Source organism: Alligator mississippiensis, chromosome 1 (assembly GCF_030867095.1).
Source record: "Alligator mississippiensis isolate rAllMis1 chromosome 1, rAllMis1, whole genome shotgun sequence".
Classification (NCBI taxonomy): domain Eukaryota; kingdom Metazoa; phylum Chordata; order Crocodylia; family Alligatoridae; genus Alligator; species Alligator mississippiensis.
In genome coordinates, this window is record NC_081824.1 from 28,618,159 (window position 1) to 28,634,578 (window position 16,420).

General features: G+C 43.1%; 1 protein-coding gene across 5 annotated transcripts in view; it reads right to left on the bottom strand.

Moving 5' to 3' along the window:
- The window catches only part of GREB1 (growth regulating estrogen receptor binding 1), a 159,786-nt gene that overhangs the window by 69,627 nt on the left and 73,739 nt on the right, over positions 1-16,420 (bottom strand). For all 5 annotated transcript variants that reach the window (XM_019492721.2, XM_059729572.1, XM_059729573.1 and 2 more), the window contains exons 2-4: positions 7,439-7,595; positions 1,394-1,516; positions 429-605 (exon numbers count right to left, since the gene is read on the bottom strand). In XM_019492721.2, coding sequence (XP_019348266.1) covers positions 429-605; positions 1,394-1,516; positions 7,439-7,595 — 457 coding nt within the window. The remainder of the gene's footprint in view (positions 1-428; positions 606-1,393; positions 1,517-7,438; positions 7,596-16,420) is intronic.

The following is a 16,420-nucleotide window of genomic DNA, read 5'->3' on the forward strand; positions in this document are numbered from 1 at the left end:
CTGGGACTAGAACCACCAACAGGATACAGCAATATCTTTTTCTGAAATTATTTATATGTTAAGATCAAACGAAAGCCCATGCCATTATCAGCTTAAATGTTAAACCAAAACTCTGAGCTAGAATTATTATTCTTATTGATATGTACTTTAATAGCATCTAAAAGTTTCAGTTAAGATGTGGGTCCTATTGTTCCAGAAACTGTTCAAATATACTGGTAGACATGGTACCTGCACTAAGGACAACGCAATCTAAATAAGGGATATGAACCTCAGTGGTCCAAACAACTGACAGCTATCTTGTTATGATTAATAAGTGAGGATGTTCATCTACAAGTAACAGATGTGGGACATGCCACACACACTGTGCAAGAGAACTTGATGACTCTAGTTCAAAACAGCATCCATTTAGTGCTAGCAAAGACACTTACCTAACAGGGCATTACGCCCATTGTCATCTGGCAAGAATCTTTTATCTACAGCACACACCAAAAGTTGATCAGGCAGATTTGGAGATTTCGCACCAACAAGTAAAAACCCTGAAGGCACTTCAATATGTTCATTGGAAATGGACACCAGCCGCAAGTCTTTACCAGCCTGGCAGAAACCTAAGGAAAAAAGTAAGGCAACACATTTCTAAGGTCAAAAGAGATGTTATTTAATTGTTCACGCTTGCTTTAATTTAACAAATATAACATTTTATTATTATAAAAAGAAAAACATCTGCCTGGGAGTTCAACTGTAACTTCAATGTCAAGTTTCAAGTTATGGTCAATATTTTTCTGTGCTAACAGGCCAGCTGTAAAATAAAGCTAGTAATAGAATAAATAGATTAATAAGCAGAAAATGATGTTTCATGCAACAGAGTTAGAATGCACTCCACAGCCTTTTTTTTTTTGGAAGTGTATAGAACTAAGTTAACAACATTAACTGGAGCATACTAAGTTAAATATTTAAAAAGAGACTCTACATATGGTGTCACTTCAGTGTCACTGTTTCTATGCTGTCCCTCTCTTCTTGCGGCAATAAAGAATGAGAATTTTTTTAATAGAAAAATTTGGTAATAAAAAAAAAATCATCAACAGACATAATACTTGCAACTATCTTGAACTCAAAGGGGTTTTTTTGACAGATTCAGCAGGGACACACAAAAGTATATAGGCAACCAAGATTTCCAGCTTTGACAAAAAAAGGCTTAACAAATGCTGGCATTCTCACAATTTCTACATACAGCAGAGCCCTGAATTTTGAAGAACATCAAAGATAACTGTTATGATGTTTGGGCTAAGTCTTGCTCTTTTTTACTGGGACATAAGTCCCCCTGATACCAAGAGAAGCCATGCCTAAAAAGAACTGTCATACTTGTCCCATATTTCTAGCCTTATATATTTCTCACCATCGGTAGTGCAACAGCCTTCAGGAGGAGGCTTCATCTGATAAGCAATAGGAGGGCTACTTGACTCTGAACCTTCTTCTTCTTCCTCCTCCTCCTCTTCCTCATTATCTGCTCTGCTGCCTGCTACAAGGTACCAGAAACAAACTACACTTAGAGAACACACAGTAATCAACCACTGAACCAAAGAATGAGCACAGTAACCCAGTTTTAGCAGGCTGTGAGGAAAAACAGAATGCCCGTATCTCTACAGTGAACTGCATTGTTGGTGACTTTCATGATAGTTATCATGTTTTTCTTAAAGCTCATGTTCCTGGAATCCGATGATTATATAGGAATCTCAGCTTTTGTTGAAAGGAACTTTTAGCTTTTGTAAAACTTTTGAAGCTGGAAATGCAGTGAAAGTAGATGTAAAACAGAAGCTTGTAAGATAAGTAAAAAGAAGCTCAGAATTATATTTTTCAAACATGATTTGTAAGCCACTCTTAAGATGTTTTTAAATGCTTAACATGGCCTTAATCAATGTTTTAAAAATGCTGTCCCTTTAAATATTTGAAAAGCAGCCCTATACTCCTAGGCCAGATCCAGACATGCAGACACATTACCGTTTGTGGTGCCACAAATCTCTTTGTGGCACCACAAAATGTACACCTGGCATGTTAAAATGTGCCCCATGCTGCAAATTTTGCAGCACAAGGGCAAAAGTTGCTACAAGAAACTACCAGTAGCAAAAAAAAAAAACCCACAAAAAACAAGTGGCATGGCACACGCTACAGAAGCATGAGCTGACAGACACAGAGGCTCGGTCCTCTCAGGAGAGGCTCTGGCAACCAGCCAGAGCATCTCCCCTCCTCTAGTTCCACCCTAGCTCCTCCAGCATGATGGTCCTACAGCAGTTTCCATGAAGTGGGGCATTTTACCCTGCACCAAATTAGACATGCAGGGGTATAGTCAGTGGCAAAAAGTAGCAGCACAAATTTATGCTGCTACTTTTTTTGCTGCTGCAAGCACATGCCCCTGCATGTGGAGAACCCATAGGGTTGAAACAACAGATGAAAAAATTTTGATCCACCTCCTTCACCAGTCTTCAGCATCATAAAGAACTGCATACAGCAGAATTTTCCATACCTATTGCCATTTAAAAATATCCCAAAGAACACGGAAGTTGCATTAGTAAGTGCTGAAACCCAAAGAAAAGACAATGTTACGACTGGACTCACATTCTTAGCTCTGCCCCTTGTGTAGGTCACAGGGCAAAATCTTCAGCTGATGTCAATCAGAATAGCTTCATTAAGTCAACAGAACTGTAGTGCCAATTTACACCAAATAAGGGCCAGATCCATAGTCTTTTCTTACCTTATCAGGTGTATTTCACAAGTAGTCCCACATAGCACCATTATTGCTGCAATCTTTGTAGAATTACTTCTACAGCTTCATGTAGGACGTTTTTTAGTCTTTTCTGTTTGGACAAGTTTCCCTGTCATTGGGGTCTAGTGTATCTTTACTGACTTAGGAATGTTCCATGATAGATTCTTCTGTTCCTAAAGCAAGGCTTCCAAAATAAATGGGGACAGTTCTGCAAACATGTAAAACCACGTACAATCATACTCAATGGGGCTGCTCATACAAGTAGTATTATTTACTCATGCAGGCACTTGCAGGATCAATGTTTGATCAACAACCAGAAAACTTATTTTTAACTAAAATCATACAGACCTCAAGAGCAAGTTGGGGAGCACGTAATTGATTACAAAGATTACTGAGCTACAAAGTCAGGTCCAGACTGTGAAATCCTTTCCAAAGCTGACTAGCACCCTGTTCCATAAACATTCCCCATGCAGTTGAAGAAACTATGAGTCAACTTGAGGAGAGCATCACCTTCTCGCCCTTGAATAACCTGGATATGCCCCTTAATTTTACTACTATATAATGCTGTTATATTTAAATCTGTATCCTGCTCCACTGAGTTCAACCACAAGTCTCTAACTGACGTCAGCGGTACAGGATTTAGATGCTAAGTGGAAATATAAAGTATAAGAAATATTTAGTCTAATTTTTAATTGAGTTATATTCATGGTTCTGTTCAGTTTATGCACAGTACGCAGCTCCAGAAAATGCTACCCATCTCTATGTCTGGTTGCAGAAAAATTTGGATGAAATATCTTGTTTAAGGAACAGTATGTTATTGTGGAATTATAGACTGTGATTCTGATTTGCATCTCCTTTCCACTTTGTGAGGCCATGTGCACCCATGCAGAGTGCTACCAAATCAGATCAGAGAACCAAGTCCAACACTGCTCTGGAACCACAGTAAAGGAAATGTTCACTTTCTACTGTAGGCTTAACAGTTTCTGACTCCAGACCACTCTGCTCAGCACTTAGCCTTAACATCCTTTCAGCAAAAAACCCAGATGCTCAGCTACTATAAATCCACGTTAAGTTAATAGAGTTACGTCAGTCTGCAGTTGCTGAAGATCCATCCCACAGTTCTTTATGAATTTCTTAGTTGTTTTTGCAAAAGAAAAAAATAAAAAACACATTCCACAAGAAATAAGCACTTGACTGAACACTACTGAAAAATCCTAGCCCATCCACTTTCCAAGGCTAGCCTAATGAGAGTTTTATGCACACCTTAGGCATGATGCAATCAGAAGACTCTCCTGCGGGCCTTGCGTTCTGTGATGGACCACAGTACCCAAAAGTAAAGTCTGAAACATCTCCAATAACAGGAGACAAGGACTCTGATGCCAGCCTCAAAGTGAGTTTATCATAGAAGAGTTCATATTATAAGACTCCCCCGCCAATACCAAGAGGAAAAACAATACACAGGGCCAAATACAGTGGATGTAAACTGGCATAGCTCCAATGGCTACCTTGTACCTATACTGATTTATAACTGCTGACAATTCAAGCCATGGTCTTTTATGGTGGAATGGAAAATCGTATCCATGTTTTGGCAGAGACAGACAAGATACAACCCAAGTCAAGGTAAAGCCTTACAAGAGATCTAAAATACCAAGAGCCAGATACCTTTGCCATTTATTACAAATGGTATCAAAAAGTTACTAAACTGCTCTAGAAAGTTTCTACATGTCAATTAATTGGAGGAGCATCCTGTAAACTTGAAAGAGCAAGAAAATTAAGAAAACATTAAACGCTACTCATAAATGCAAGACTAAAGTGGACAAGCCACATCAGACTCCACGTTTGTCTGGCTTCTTGTTTTGTTTGGGGGGGTGAGGGGTTGCTTTTGGTTTGGTTTGATTTGTTTGTTTAAAAAAGGCAAGAATCTAGCAACAAGATCCTTCAAAACACATTGGCATTTAGGGAATATTTTTGGACTGTTTCAGAGGTTAGATAAGTGGGCTAGTACTGGAGAACAGAGACAATGCATCAATAATATCGACAAAAGTGAAACAGAATGGCAAATAAACATAGTCCTAAGGGACCCAAGCAACTGTTAGTTTACCTGATATACAGACAAAGAAATAATTACTCGACTGAAAGAACATGATTGGTTAAGGACAAAAGAGGAGAGGGGGTAGTGTGGAGGGGGCAAAGATAGCCAAGAAAGTAACATAGCAATAGATATGACAAGAGGAAAAATGTCCACAGCTTCAGGGTACAGAATAAATGCTTGAAAAGCAATCCTTTTACTGAATAACATACTATTTTAGGGAAGAAAAGGTTATTCCTTATTTTTTTGTGATTTGAGTGGTGTACAACAACTGTAATATGAAAATGCATTGTATGGTGATATTTTAAAATATACTGTGCATAATCAGTTTCAACATTTATAAACAAAATGCATTTTTAACTTGCTATTAATTTTAGATGTAAAAGTAATAATAAAAATGATGGCAAGTGAAAGACATAAAGGAAAAAGTGGTTTAGTTTAGGAGGCAAATTGTGTCACAATCTATCACTAAAAGATGCAGATTGTAAACTTCAAAGATAATGTCAGAAAAGCAGAACAGTCTGGCAAGTAGTTTTAGTAATGTGCAGATATACTTTTAATGGACTTCAGTACATTAGAGGAAGACGTCTGAGCTGTTCTGTTTAGAAATAATTCTGAATCTGTATTTTCAGCATTTTGTGTATGCACAATATAGTTGGCAGTACGCAAATGGACAGTAAGAACTTCTTGGTTTTATTTCTGACTCGCTGAATAGAACTCATGATTCTCTCCTTGCAGGGAAAATCAGTCCAGGGAGGTCCCAGGGACAGTTATGGTCAGGGACTGGCAAAGCCAAGAGTTAGAGAGGGTAGAGATGACAAGAGTGAAGCGTCACAGAGCCTCTGTATCCATGGCTGAAAGACTCAGGTTTACTGCCTCTACCTCTCACAGAAATGGGATTCAAGAGGAAATTATTTTAGACTGTGAGGTGTTGCTGGAGAAGGTTGGGAATGTACAATGTCAAATTGCAAACCTCTCCTACCTTATGGAGCAATATAAGGAAAGCTCTATTACTCAATCCCTACAGAGTTCCTATTCTCTGAGACAGCCATGAAAGGGGCTGGTTTGGGCCAGGGTTTTGTGAGGTTTTAATTAATTAAGGCCCGATTCTGTTACCATTGATTGAAAGGAAAGTAGGATCAGCCCCAGAAAGTTTATAAAGCCCTTTGAGAACCTTGAATGAAAGGAGTTACAGAAGTGTAAAACCGTACCTTTGTTCCTGAACAATACATCTGCTCTTGCAGCATCTTTTCCAACTGATGTCATAATCCACTTTGTGACATCACAGTTGGTTGCCATGGAAATGATTATGAAATACTGAATAGAGGATAATTACTTCATGTGGGAAATAAGCAGCAGGAGCAGATGGACACTTAAACAAAGACTATATTTTCATGGAAATGTCCTAACTTAGCAATAAAGAATACAGAAAAACAGTTAAACATGCATGAGAAAGAAGCAGATAGGTTTCATAATAGATTTTTTTTTTAAGAATGAAGTATTGGTAAGTGTTTATCTTTTCAAAATGATTTAACCAATTTTCAACTGCTGCACTGTTTATTTTTAGAACGCTTATTTTATTACAGAGTATTTTTCTTTATACATTTTTCATTCCTTATTTATCTACACCATCTTTGGCACACTAGGAAAAAGTACACAGACACAGGGGAAACAAATGAAACACTACTTATCCAATAAAAAGAGGTCAGTAATTAATTTAATAATCACGGAAATACTTGTACCAGCAAGACAATGTTCCCTGCACAATGTTATACCTACTGATAACTGCACATTTTAACACCTGACTAAGCAGACTTCTGGTTACATATTAGGAGACCATTTTATATAATGAGTATTTTTGTCATATGTATGCATTTCATCTAAAGTATTCTACCTCCAGGGAGAAAAATGAATCAGTGAGAAAGAACAAAAAGGCAGCCAAGCCAAAGGGAAAATAATATTGCAGAGAAATTCTATGTTCTAAATACTAATTGAAAGTGCATAGGTGGGGTTTACCAGAGAACACAGGTAGCAGCTTAAATCAACACTTTTGTAAAAAGAGATCAAGTTAGAATGTGTTTATGTCCAGATTAATGCCAAAAACTTGTTATGATTTACAGGAGTGTTATACATATGTTTGCTTCATTGATTCAAAATAAATCAACTACTTTCAGTTGATCTCATGTATAAAACTTCTGCATTTTTGCAACTGTTTAAGAAGGTATAATTCTCACTACTACCATATAAAATAAAGGATAATATAGTTTTATGCTCTGACCTTCCAAAAAACTCTTCACATATTTAATATGGCAATTCATAGTGTTTTAAGTTAGGCATGTACATAAATCTTTGTAAGAGCCAAGCTTTACTCTGTCAAAATAAAAGGAATTGCATAATTATTTTCTGAAAATCTTTCTTTTTTCTTCAAATCAAATTATATTGCGGGTTTTTTCACAAAACACAGAGCAACCTAATTAAAATACTTTTGTACTTCTCTACACTAACTTGAAATATTCATGTTGGCCTCTGGAGGAATCAAGAATGTGTTCATAATTTTTTTAAGCAGAAATATAAATACTAATATTTCATACCTTCTAGTGAAGAAAGTTGTTGCTCAGCTTCCAAATACAGCTGAGAAAAGATCGGTCTGGGAACTAAATTGTTTGAGCGGAGAGAGGCCTCAATAGAATTATGGAGTACTTCTTCGAACCTTGTTGTCTTGAGCTGTCCAGCATAAGAGTTTCCCATCTTCTCAAAATAAAAAGAGAGAGAGGTAAGAAACAAGTTTCAATTTTGGTTCACAGAGCTAGCTGATCACTTTGTGCTGAAGGCAAACCACAAATTTCTCATGAAAGAGGAGTACTGCATTGTCTACAGAGAAAGGCAAAGAAAAGGAAAATTGACAGCAGCAGCCACTAAGCAGATCCTGCTGTTAAATTACAGGAAGTTATCTAAGTAACAGCTTTCTGTAATTCAGCAGAAAAGCAGCAAACTCTGACACCTTTTTGGAAGACATTGCTAGAAAATTGATTCTAGTAATTCCCTGTTTTATACAGCAAATTAGGAGATGCATTTTCAATAGTCAGCAATTTTATTAGTCAAATAACCTTTGTTTTCCATATTTTGTAGACAATATACTATAAAGTGTTTTAGGGACATGTGCATTGACCATTCAATGCCCCATAATAACATATGCCTAAAATTTAGATTTTGTGATAAAATTGTGCTTAGACCAGCAGTTTAATTGTTCTCTTTCAACAAAGTAATATTGTTATAATTTATATCCAGGTAAAAAGAGTGGCTGAAGTTTTGCTGACAATTTCTTTCTCATAAAAAATTCTGAGCAAATGTAGGCAGTGCATTTCCTACAGCAAACATATTTTTAGGATGAGATTAGCTATCTCTTTGATTTAACTGTATGCGTTATTAGGAGAACCACAGGTTTTACTTATCTGTAGTTTAATGAACCAGTCTAATTTAGCCGTTTACTTTCCACATACTTAACTATTGCCTGCTTTCCACTGTGAATACAATGAGCTGGTCTAACTCAGTCGTATCGGCTTTCTTCTTTCTACTACAAAGTAGCTCTTGCCCAGGGCCCCACGTCCTTTCCCTCCTCAAATAACTGTGAATAGAAAGCATGAATCCCTTCCTATTTGTGGCTGTAATTCCTAACCAGTAAATAGCCTCCTCCCCGCCCCTTTCCGCATTGGATACTGCTTGGGAAATGAGCCTGTTGGGAAGCATCCTCCAGAAGCACTCAACCAAAAGAAAAATGACTTTGAATAAACAAAACCACCTTCTGTTCATTACATAGAAATGAGTTCTGTATGCTGAAAACCAGTCTCACTTGGATGTATGTTTGTAACTTTACATAGCACATTCTGCCATGTATATAAATAACTGTATCTACTTAATTTTATCCACCACATTAAGGTTTTGTACAGAATTAATGCAAGCACAGAGGGAAACAATAAGGAATGTATGTAACATAGCATACACAAAACATACACCCTGTTGCCATCACGTGCACATGTGGGCACACACACACACACGGTATACTTGCTAACTTTATCAGTCGAAAATAATGCTATATACAGGAGACATCCATTTGTTGCACAGTTCCATAAAGAAACAAGGCTGATGGTGAAAATGAGGTGTACCATAGGAGAGAGAGAGATGAACCCCTGAACAGAGGTTCTGCGGTTAGAATAAAAGCTGAGACATCTCTCTCCTATACCAAACATGGAGGGCAGTTCCCTGTTGGATGACGAATGCGTCCCACTTCCTTCAGAGGTGTAGTGAGAGCGACCCCTCCTATTTCAGATTACTTCAGTCACAAACACACCAAATACTACTGATGTCAGTGATGAAAATTTGTCAAGGTTGGGCTGAGGGCACTGCAACCAGAGGGGAACGAGAGGTGGATTGAAACAGGAGGTGCAGAGCTATTTTTTTGGATAAAGGTAGCTGCAGTTAAGAAAGCTATAAAATGTTGAATTCCATCCCCAGTCTGTTTCATGATCAGAAGGACAAAATACTATGGAATTAACTACTAACTAATCTTGCTGCAAGCAGCTATTCACCTTCACAAATGTCATTCAGTCAGCAACCATTTTAAACAGATAGCTTTACTTAAATAAAGAGATAAAATGGCCTGACTCACAAGATCTGATCCTATCCAGTCAGAAAAAATGTTATTGACACAGGGCTTAACCCTGATAACACTGAAATGAACAGTTAATGTCATTAGGCCTGCGCAAAGCGGATAGTATTTGCTTCAGATTCGGCTAATTTGGGAGACTGATTCAATTCAGTGATTCAAATCGCTGTCCCAATTCAATTTGGCTACTGCCGAATCTCCGAATCAGCCAGGTCAGGCCCATCCCGTGTCCGCTCTCCCAGCCTGGCAATGGGTGCCCCAGCCACCCCAGCTCCCAGAACTTGGGGGAAAAAAAGCCCAGATTCAGCGGGTGATGCTGTGTTGGGGGGGGAGCAATCCCCGCTGCCCCATGCAGCATGGGAGGCTCTGCATGAGCCCCCTGACCCCTCCCCTTGTTGCCCCAGCCCCCACATTGGTGTCCTGCCCGAGCCAGCTCCGGCCCTTTAAGAAAAAAAAACAAAAAAGCCCCAGGCTCATAGGTCCTGCCAGTGGGGAGCTATCTGTGGTGCCCCCCACTGCCCTCCTCCACGTTGGGGGCTCTGCACAAGCCTCCAAAGCCCCGAGGCCGCTGCAGGAGCAGTAAGTCCATGGGTTTTTCTTGGGTTTTTTTTCTTAAAGGGACAGAGCTGGCCTGGGCAGGGCACCTGTGGGGGGGCTGAGGAAGCAAGGGTGTAGTCAGGGGGCTAGTGGCAAAGCCCCCCATGCAATATGGGGCAGTGGGGGATAGTGGGGATCACCCCCCACCTGGCAGCACCCGGTGAGCACTGGGGTTTTTTTTAATGTGCCACGCTGGGGCAGGCAGGGGTAGCCAAGGGTCCCAGACAGGTTGGAGCAGCCACCGGATCAGGTATGCTGGGGGAGGGGGCGGGGGGGGGGCAGGAGAAGGAGACCACGGACCAGATCTGGCCCTCAGACCAGCCTTGCACCACAAGTGCACACTGTGCCCAGTGTGGGCCTGATCAGTCTAGGGACAGCACCAGGGGTTAGATGGCAAAGCTCCTCATGCTAGATCAGGGGTAGGCAACATTGTTTGGCTGGAGTGCTGAAAACCCCCCACAATGCCTACCTCGGAAGGTGCCAGAGTGCCGACATGCCAGGAAAACAAAACGAGAGCAGGGGGTACATGGCAGGATGCCCTGCTTGTGCCCCTTGCCTCCTACTCAAAGCCCCTGCCCCCCCAGCCCTGCTGCCCCTTGCCCCCACCCAAAGCTCCTGCCCCCCAGCCCTGCTCATACCCTTTGCCCCCACCCAAAGCCCCTGTCCCCCAGCTCTGCTTGTGCCCCTTGCTGCCCACCCAAAGCTCCTGCCCCCCAGCCCTGCTGCCCCTTGCCCCCCACCCAAAGCTGCTGCCCCCCAACCCAGATTCTGTGGCTATCAGCAGCTACCCAGAACCTAGGCCAGCTGCAGTCGAGAGGCTGCAAACAGCTGCTGCCTTCCAGCCCCGGCCCCAGCTGCCTCCCAGCCCCAGCCCCAGGCTCAAGGGAGGCAGCATATACTGGCGATGCCCGCCGCTGTGCTGCCCTCACTGCTGCTTCTGCAGAGTAGTGCATGGAACCCGGCGCAGCAGGACACAGTGCGGGGTGCAGTAAGCTGCCTGCTGCTCCAAGCTCCCCACTGCCCTGGCCACACTTCCCCTGCAGGCAGGGGCAGCAGTGGGGGGCACAACCCTGTGTGCTGCCCGCGCTGCTCCCCTGCACACAGGGGAAGTATAACGCAGGCAGCACAGAGCTTGCAGCAGCAGGCAGCTTCCTTGTGCAGACCCTCTGTGCCATGTAGCACAGATCCTGGAGTGGCTGGAACAGGAGCCACGTGCAGTTTAGTCTGTCTGGGGAGGCCACTGCATGCAGTGCAGCTGCTGCTGGGCCTGGGCTGCACCACATGGATCAACACTGCATGCAGTAAAGGTCCTAGACCCACTGAAGCACTGGATAAAGTATGCTAGGGGAGATAGCCAGGTAGGGGGAAGGGGTGTGTGGGACCAGTCTAGCCCACAGATGAGCCCTATGCCACTCATCCATTCTATAGGGCAAGATGAGTTAGATACCCCTGTCCTAGAGAGTAAGTGCAAAGAGGGCTAGGGGCAGGGATGAAGCCACAGTTTTGCCTCTCTCTCTCTCTCTCTCTCTCTCTCTCTCTCTCTCTCTCTCTCCCCTAGGCCTATATTCAGGTTAGCAGAGCTGGCTGTAGGTACTGGAGGAAAGTAAACTGTGTCTCAGTATGCCCCTCCCCCCCCCCAAAAAAAAAAAAGTGAATTGGAGAGAAAGAATTATGCCTCATGGCAAGCAGCCTATGCAGCCCCCTTTGCAGAGGGTGAAGTAAAAAACAAGGCCTAATCCTCATAGGCTGGAACTGCTCACCTTACTCCTGCCCACTGATAAGCTCTCACACTGTTCAGACAGAAAACACAACAAAAAGCACAAAACTGCCCAGTACTAGAAACAGAGGGACTGCTTTGATACAGAACCATCTGCCATAAATAGATGTGTCAGAAACTTGGAAACCCTTTCACCTCTTCTGAATCCTATTTAAAATATATGAAAGAGAAGAAGGTTTGCTTTTTTCTTTTCCATTCACATGCAATCCATTTATTAGATGTATAACAAAGTCCCCACTGACTAGGACTTAGCCAAGAAGAAATATATTATGTACAAAAAATTCAAAAGCAATATTGGGGTGTTCCAGACCTACACCAGAAATGCTTTAAGTAACATGGACTCAAGGGCTATATGCTGCTTGGAGAACAAAAGGCACCCGTCTAAGATTTTACATCTGTTTCCTGTTTGATTTTTAAGGACACACTGGGCCTTGTTTGGGCCTTGTTACATGCTACACTGAGAGTCGCACAAATACCGATCGGCTTAATGCTAGCTTCCAGTCACACCTTCAACACGGGCGGCACATCTGTGGGAAGCGGCCACACCTTAATGAAAACAGGAGCTAGGCTGTGCGGATCAATATATAATCCTGATTTAGAGCGGCATAACTTTGAGTTGCATAACAAGTGCTTGCGCTAAGCCACCTAAAGGTGTTAACGTGCAGACAATTCAGGGGTTAAAAGCTCCAGGAAGCACCCAAAATTAACGTGTAACAAGGCCCTTACACATTTATGTTCATAGCATATTATGCTTTAGTGATGTTTGTACCCACTTGGCCTGGATAGGAAAATATTCTGTTCTTCCAGTTTATAAATGCCCCCCTGAGGTATTAGCATCTGCTATTCCAGTTTTTATTCTGTCTTTGAAAAACAAAGACATGTTAAATGGAATAAAAAAATATTGGCATAGCGCTTCCAGAGCCAGCCAACTGAGGATACAAAAATCCTATCTCCCATGCTTCAGAAACCATCATCATGAACACAAACAAACTAAGGGCTTTCATAGATTTCATAGACACTAGGGCTGGAAGGGACTTTGGAAGATCATTGAATCCAGCCCCTGCCCCAGGAGTAGGAAGTCAGCTAGGGTCAAAGGATCCCAGCAAGATAGTCATACAAATGTTTCTTAAAAGAGCCCAGAGTAGGTGCTTGCACCACCTGTGAAGGGAGCCTATTCCAGCCCTTGGGAGCTCAGACAGTAAAGAAGTTTTTCCTTACGTCTAACCTAAAATGGTCTTGGAGGAGTTTCCTTACATCCAGCCTAAAATGGTTTTGGAGGTGTCATCCCTTGGGGCGCTCGGGTGAACAGACATTTCCCCAGATCCTGATGTACACCCCTTATATACTTATAGGCAGCCACTAGGTCACCCCTGGGCCTGTGCTTTTCCAGGCTCCTTTATACTGGGTCAACATCTGGTAATGGGGAGAACAGGGCTGAGCACAACCCATCTGAGCCCAATAATGCACTCTAGAGCTGTAAGTTTTTACATGAGGCTGTTTTATACATATCCCTAGCACTCTCAGCAGACCCAGGAACCAAAGGTTCAAGAGCAGATGCTGGGGACAAGCCTAGAGTAGCCTCATAGACAAATTTCTAGTTCTGGAGCACATCAGCAGATTCAAGCAGACAGTCCTGTGCTCCGCAAAAGCTGTCGTGATATAGAGAAACCCTAAGGAATCAGGGTGGTAGAGCCACTATTATCTGTTGGGATCTATAGCCCAAATCCAACTCCACCTTTGGACAAGTCAGGAGTTCTTACATGGCTACAGTTAGCTGCCTAAGGGACATTTCAGGCTACTTATATATATTTTACACCCAATTTCCCCCCTCTCACCCAAGGCATGTAACTTCCTCTAATACTAGATATAGGAAAATCATGACTAGCAGCCATTTAATAGTGTAGAAAAATGATGACAACAACCCTCCCACTTTGGAAACCAATAACTTAGTAGTTAAAGCCCTTACCCAGGAAGTGGGAGATCACAAGACTACACAATTCATGCAGAGGGGGATTGAACCTACACTTCCCATTTCCAAAAAGAACTCTCTAAAGATTAGAACATGGGCCAGGCATGGCCTAGAGCAGTGGTGCTCAATCTTGTGGCCCTGTGGACCAGATGAGAGGACCAGGCCTGGTCCACAGGCCAAATCAAACCCCATATGCCAGAATCAGGCCCTGGGGCCTGGCACCACTCCCTCCCTGCCTTAAGCACTAAGAGGAGACCCTGGAACCTCCCCTGCACACCAGAATTGGGCCCCAACAGCCTGACACCTCCTTCTTCCCCCAGGACTGGTTCTTAGGGGCCTGGTACTGCTCCCTCTCATTCCTGCATGCCTGGATCGGTCCCCACGCTGGGATTGGGTGCCTGATTCATTGTGACCCGGGGCGCCCGATGGGTCAGAAAAACTGGCATTGGGGTTTGGTGTCATCATTCTCCCACCACCAAACTTCTGGATACATGGGGAGCCCCACAAGCTGGATGACACAAGGCCAAGAGGCAGATCTGGCCCACGGGCCAGAAGTTGAGCACCCTTAGTCTAGAGCAGAGATGCTTAATCTTTCCAGCCCTGTGGCACCAATCCTGCACACGGAGCTGGTCTGCAGGCTGGATCCTGCATGATGGGCCAGTCTTTAGGCTGGATCCAGTGCAGATTTGAGACACAAGTGCAATCCAGCTGCAGCATGACCCTATGGGTCAACCTGACTCTGTGCACTGAATCTGGCCATAGGAAGACCCCAGGTGTTGGCCTGATAGTACATGACAGTTACAGCCATGAAGTGACTACACACTGGCACAATCTGTCATGCAGAGCCATATCATCTAGGTCTACAAGTCCAGAAATTTGGTAGCAGTGGACTAGTAGCAATTAACACTGTTCCCCTAACAACATATTGCCATACTTGTGGGGAGTCTCATGGGCTGGATGATATGGTTCTGTGGGCTGGATCCAGTCTTGGGCCACTGGCCTAAAGTACCCACCATTCCTCCTGTAGAAGCTATCCCAAGATCACAGCCCCCTGCACCAGGCAGGAAAGACAACTGGGGTCAGGTGACCCCAGCAAGATGCTTGTCCAGTCTTCTCTTAAAGATCTCCAGGGTAGATGATTGCACCACCTCTGGAGGGAGCTTATTCCACAGTCTTGACACCCTGACTTTGAAGTTTTTCCTAATGTTGAGTCGGAAACGGTCTTCCAGGAGTTTGTGGCCATTACTCCTCATTTTCCCCAAGGATACTCTGGTGAACAGTTTTTTACCGAGCCCTTGATGTACTCCCCTAATGTAGTGGTAAGCTGCTACCAAGTCCCCTCTCAGCCTTCTTTTTCATTCTAAAGAGTCCCAGGTCCCTAAGTCTTTCCTCATATGGCTTGCCTTGCAAGTCTCTGATCATGTAGGTGGCCCTTCTCTGGACTCTCTAGAGCTTTTCCACGTCCTTGTTAAAGTGTGGCACCCAGAACTGGACACAGTACTCCAGCTGAGGTCTCACCAATGCCAAGTACAGTGGAAGAATCACTTCCTTGGTTTTGCTAGAGATGCATCAATTGATGCATGCCAGAGTATTATTTGCCCTACTAGCTACAGCATCGTACTGCCAGTTCATACTCATACTGTGGTCTATTAGTACCCCCACGTACCTTAGTTTCATGGTGCTGGTCAGTTTGTTGCCACCAAACCTATAGGTGTGTAGGGGGTTGTTTGTCCCCAGGTGGAGTACTTTACATTTCTCAATGTTGAACTTCATCTGGTTCCAATCAGCCCAACTTGCTAGCCTGTTGAGATCCACCTGCATCTGTAGCCTATCTTCAAGCATGACCATGTTTCTCCATAACTTGGCATCATCAGCGAACTTGGCCAGTGAGCCCTTTACCCCCACATCCAAGTCATTGATAAAGATGTTGAAAAGTACTGGACCAAGCACTGACCCCTGAGGGACACCACTGGCCACTTCTTGCCAAGATGACACAGATCCATTCATTAGGACTCTCTGAGTCCTACCCCACAGCCAGTTTCTCACCCACCTGACTGTCTCACAGTTAAGCCTGCAATCCTCCAATTTTCTCATGAGGACATCATGGGATACCAGATCAAAGGCTTTTTGGAAGTCAAGGTATACAATGTCAGCCTCCTTTCTCTTGTCAAGGTGGCAAGTTACCTGGTCATAAAAGGAGATGAGGTGGGTGAGACAAGACCTGCCTGTGACGAAGCCGTGCTGGCTGTCGTTCAGAATCCTACCTTCTGCAAGCTTATTGCAGATAGACTCCTTGATGAATTTTTCCAAGATTTTCCCTGGGTTAGAAGTTAGGCTAACTGGCCTATAGTTACCCAAGTCCTACCTCCTCCCATTTTTGTAGATGGGCACAACATTGGCCCTCTTCCAGTTCCCAGGGACCTCTCCAGAGTACCACTAAGGAAGAGTTGTAAAAGAGTTTTGCCAGGGGTCCCACGATGACTTTGGCCAGCTCCTTCAGCACTCTTGTATGAAGTTCATCTGGTCCTGCTGACTTATATATGTCTAATTTTTTTAACTGATCACAT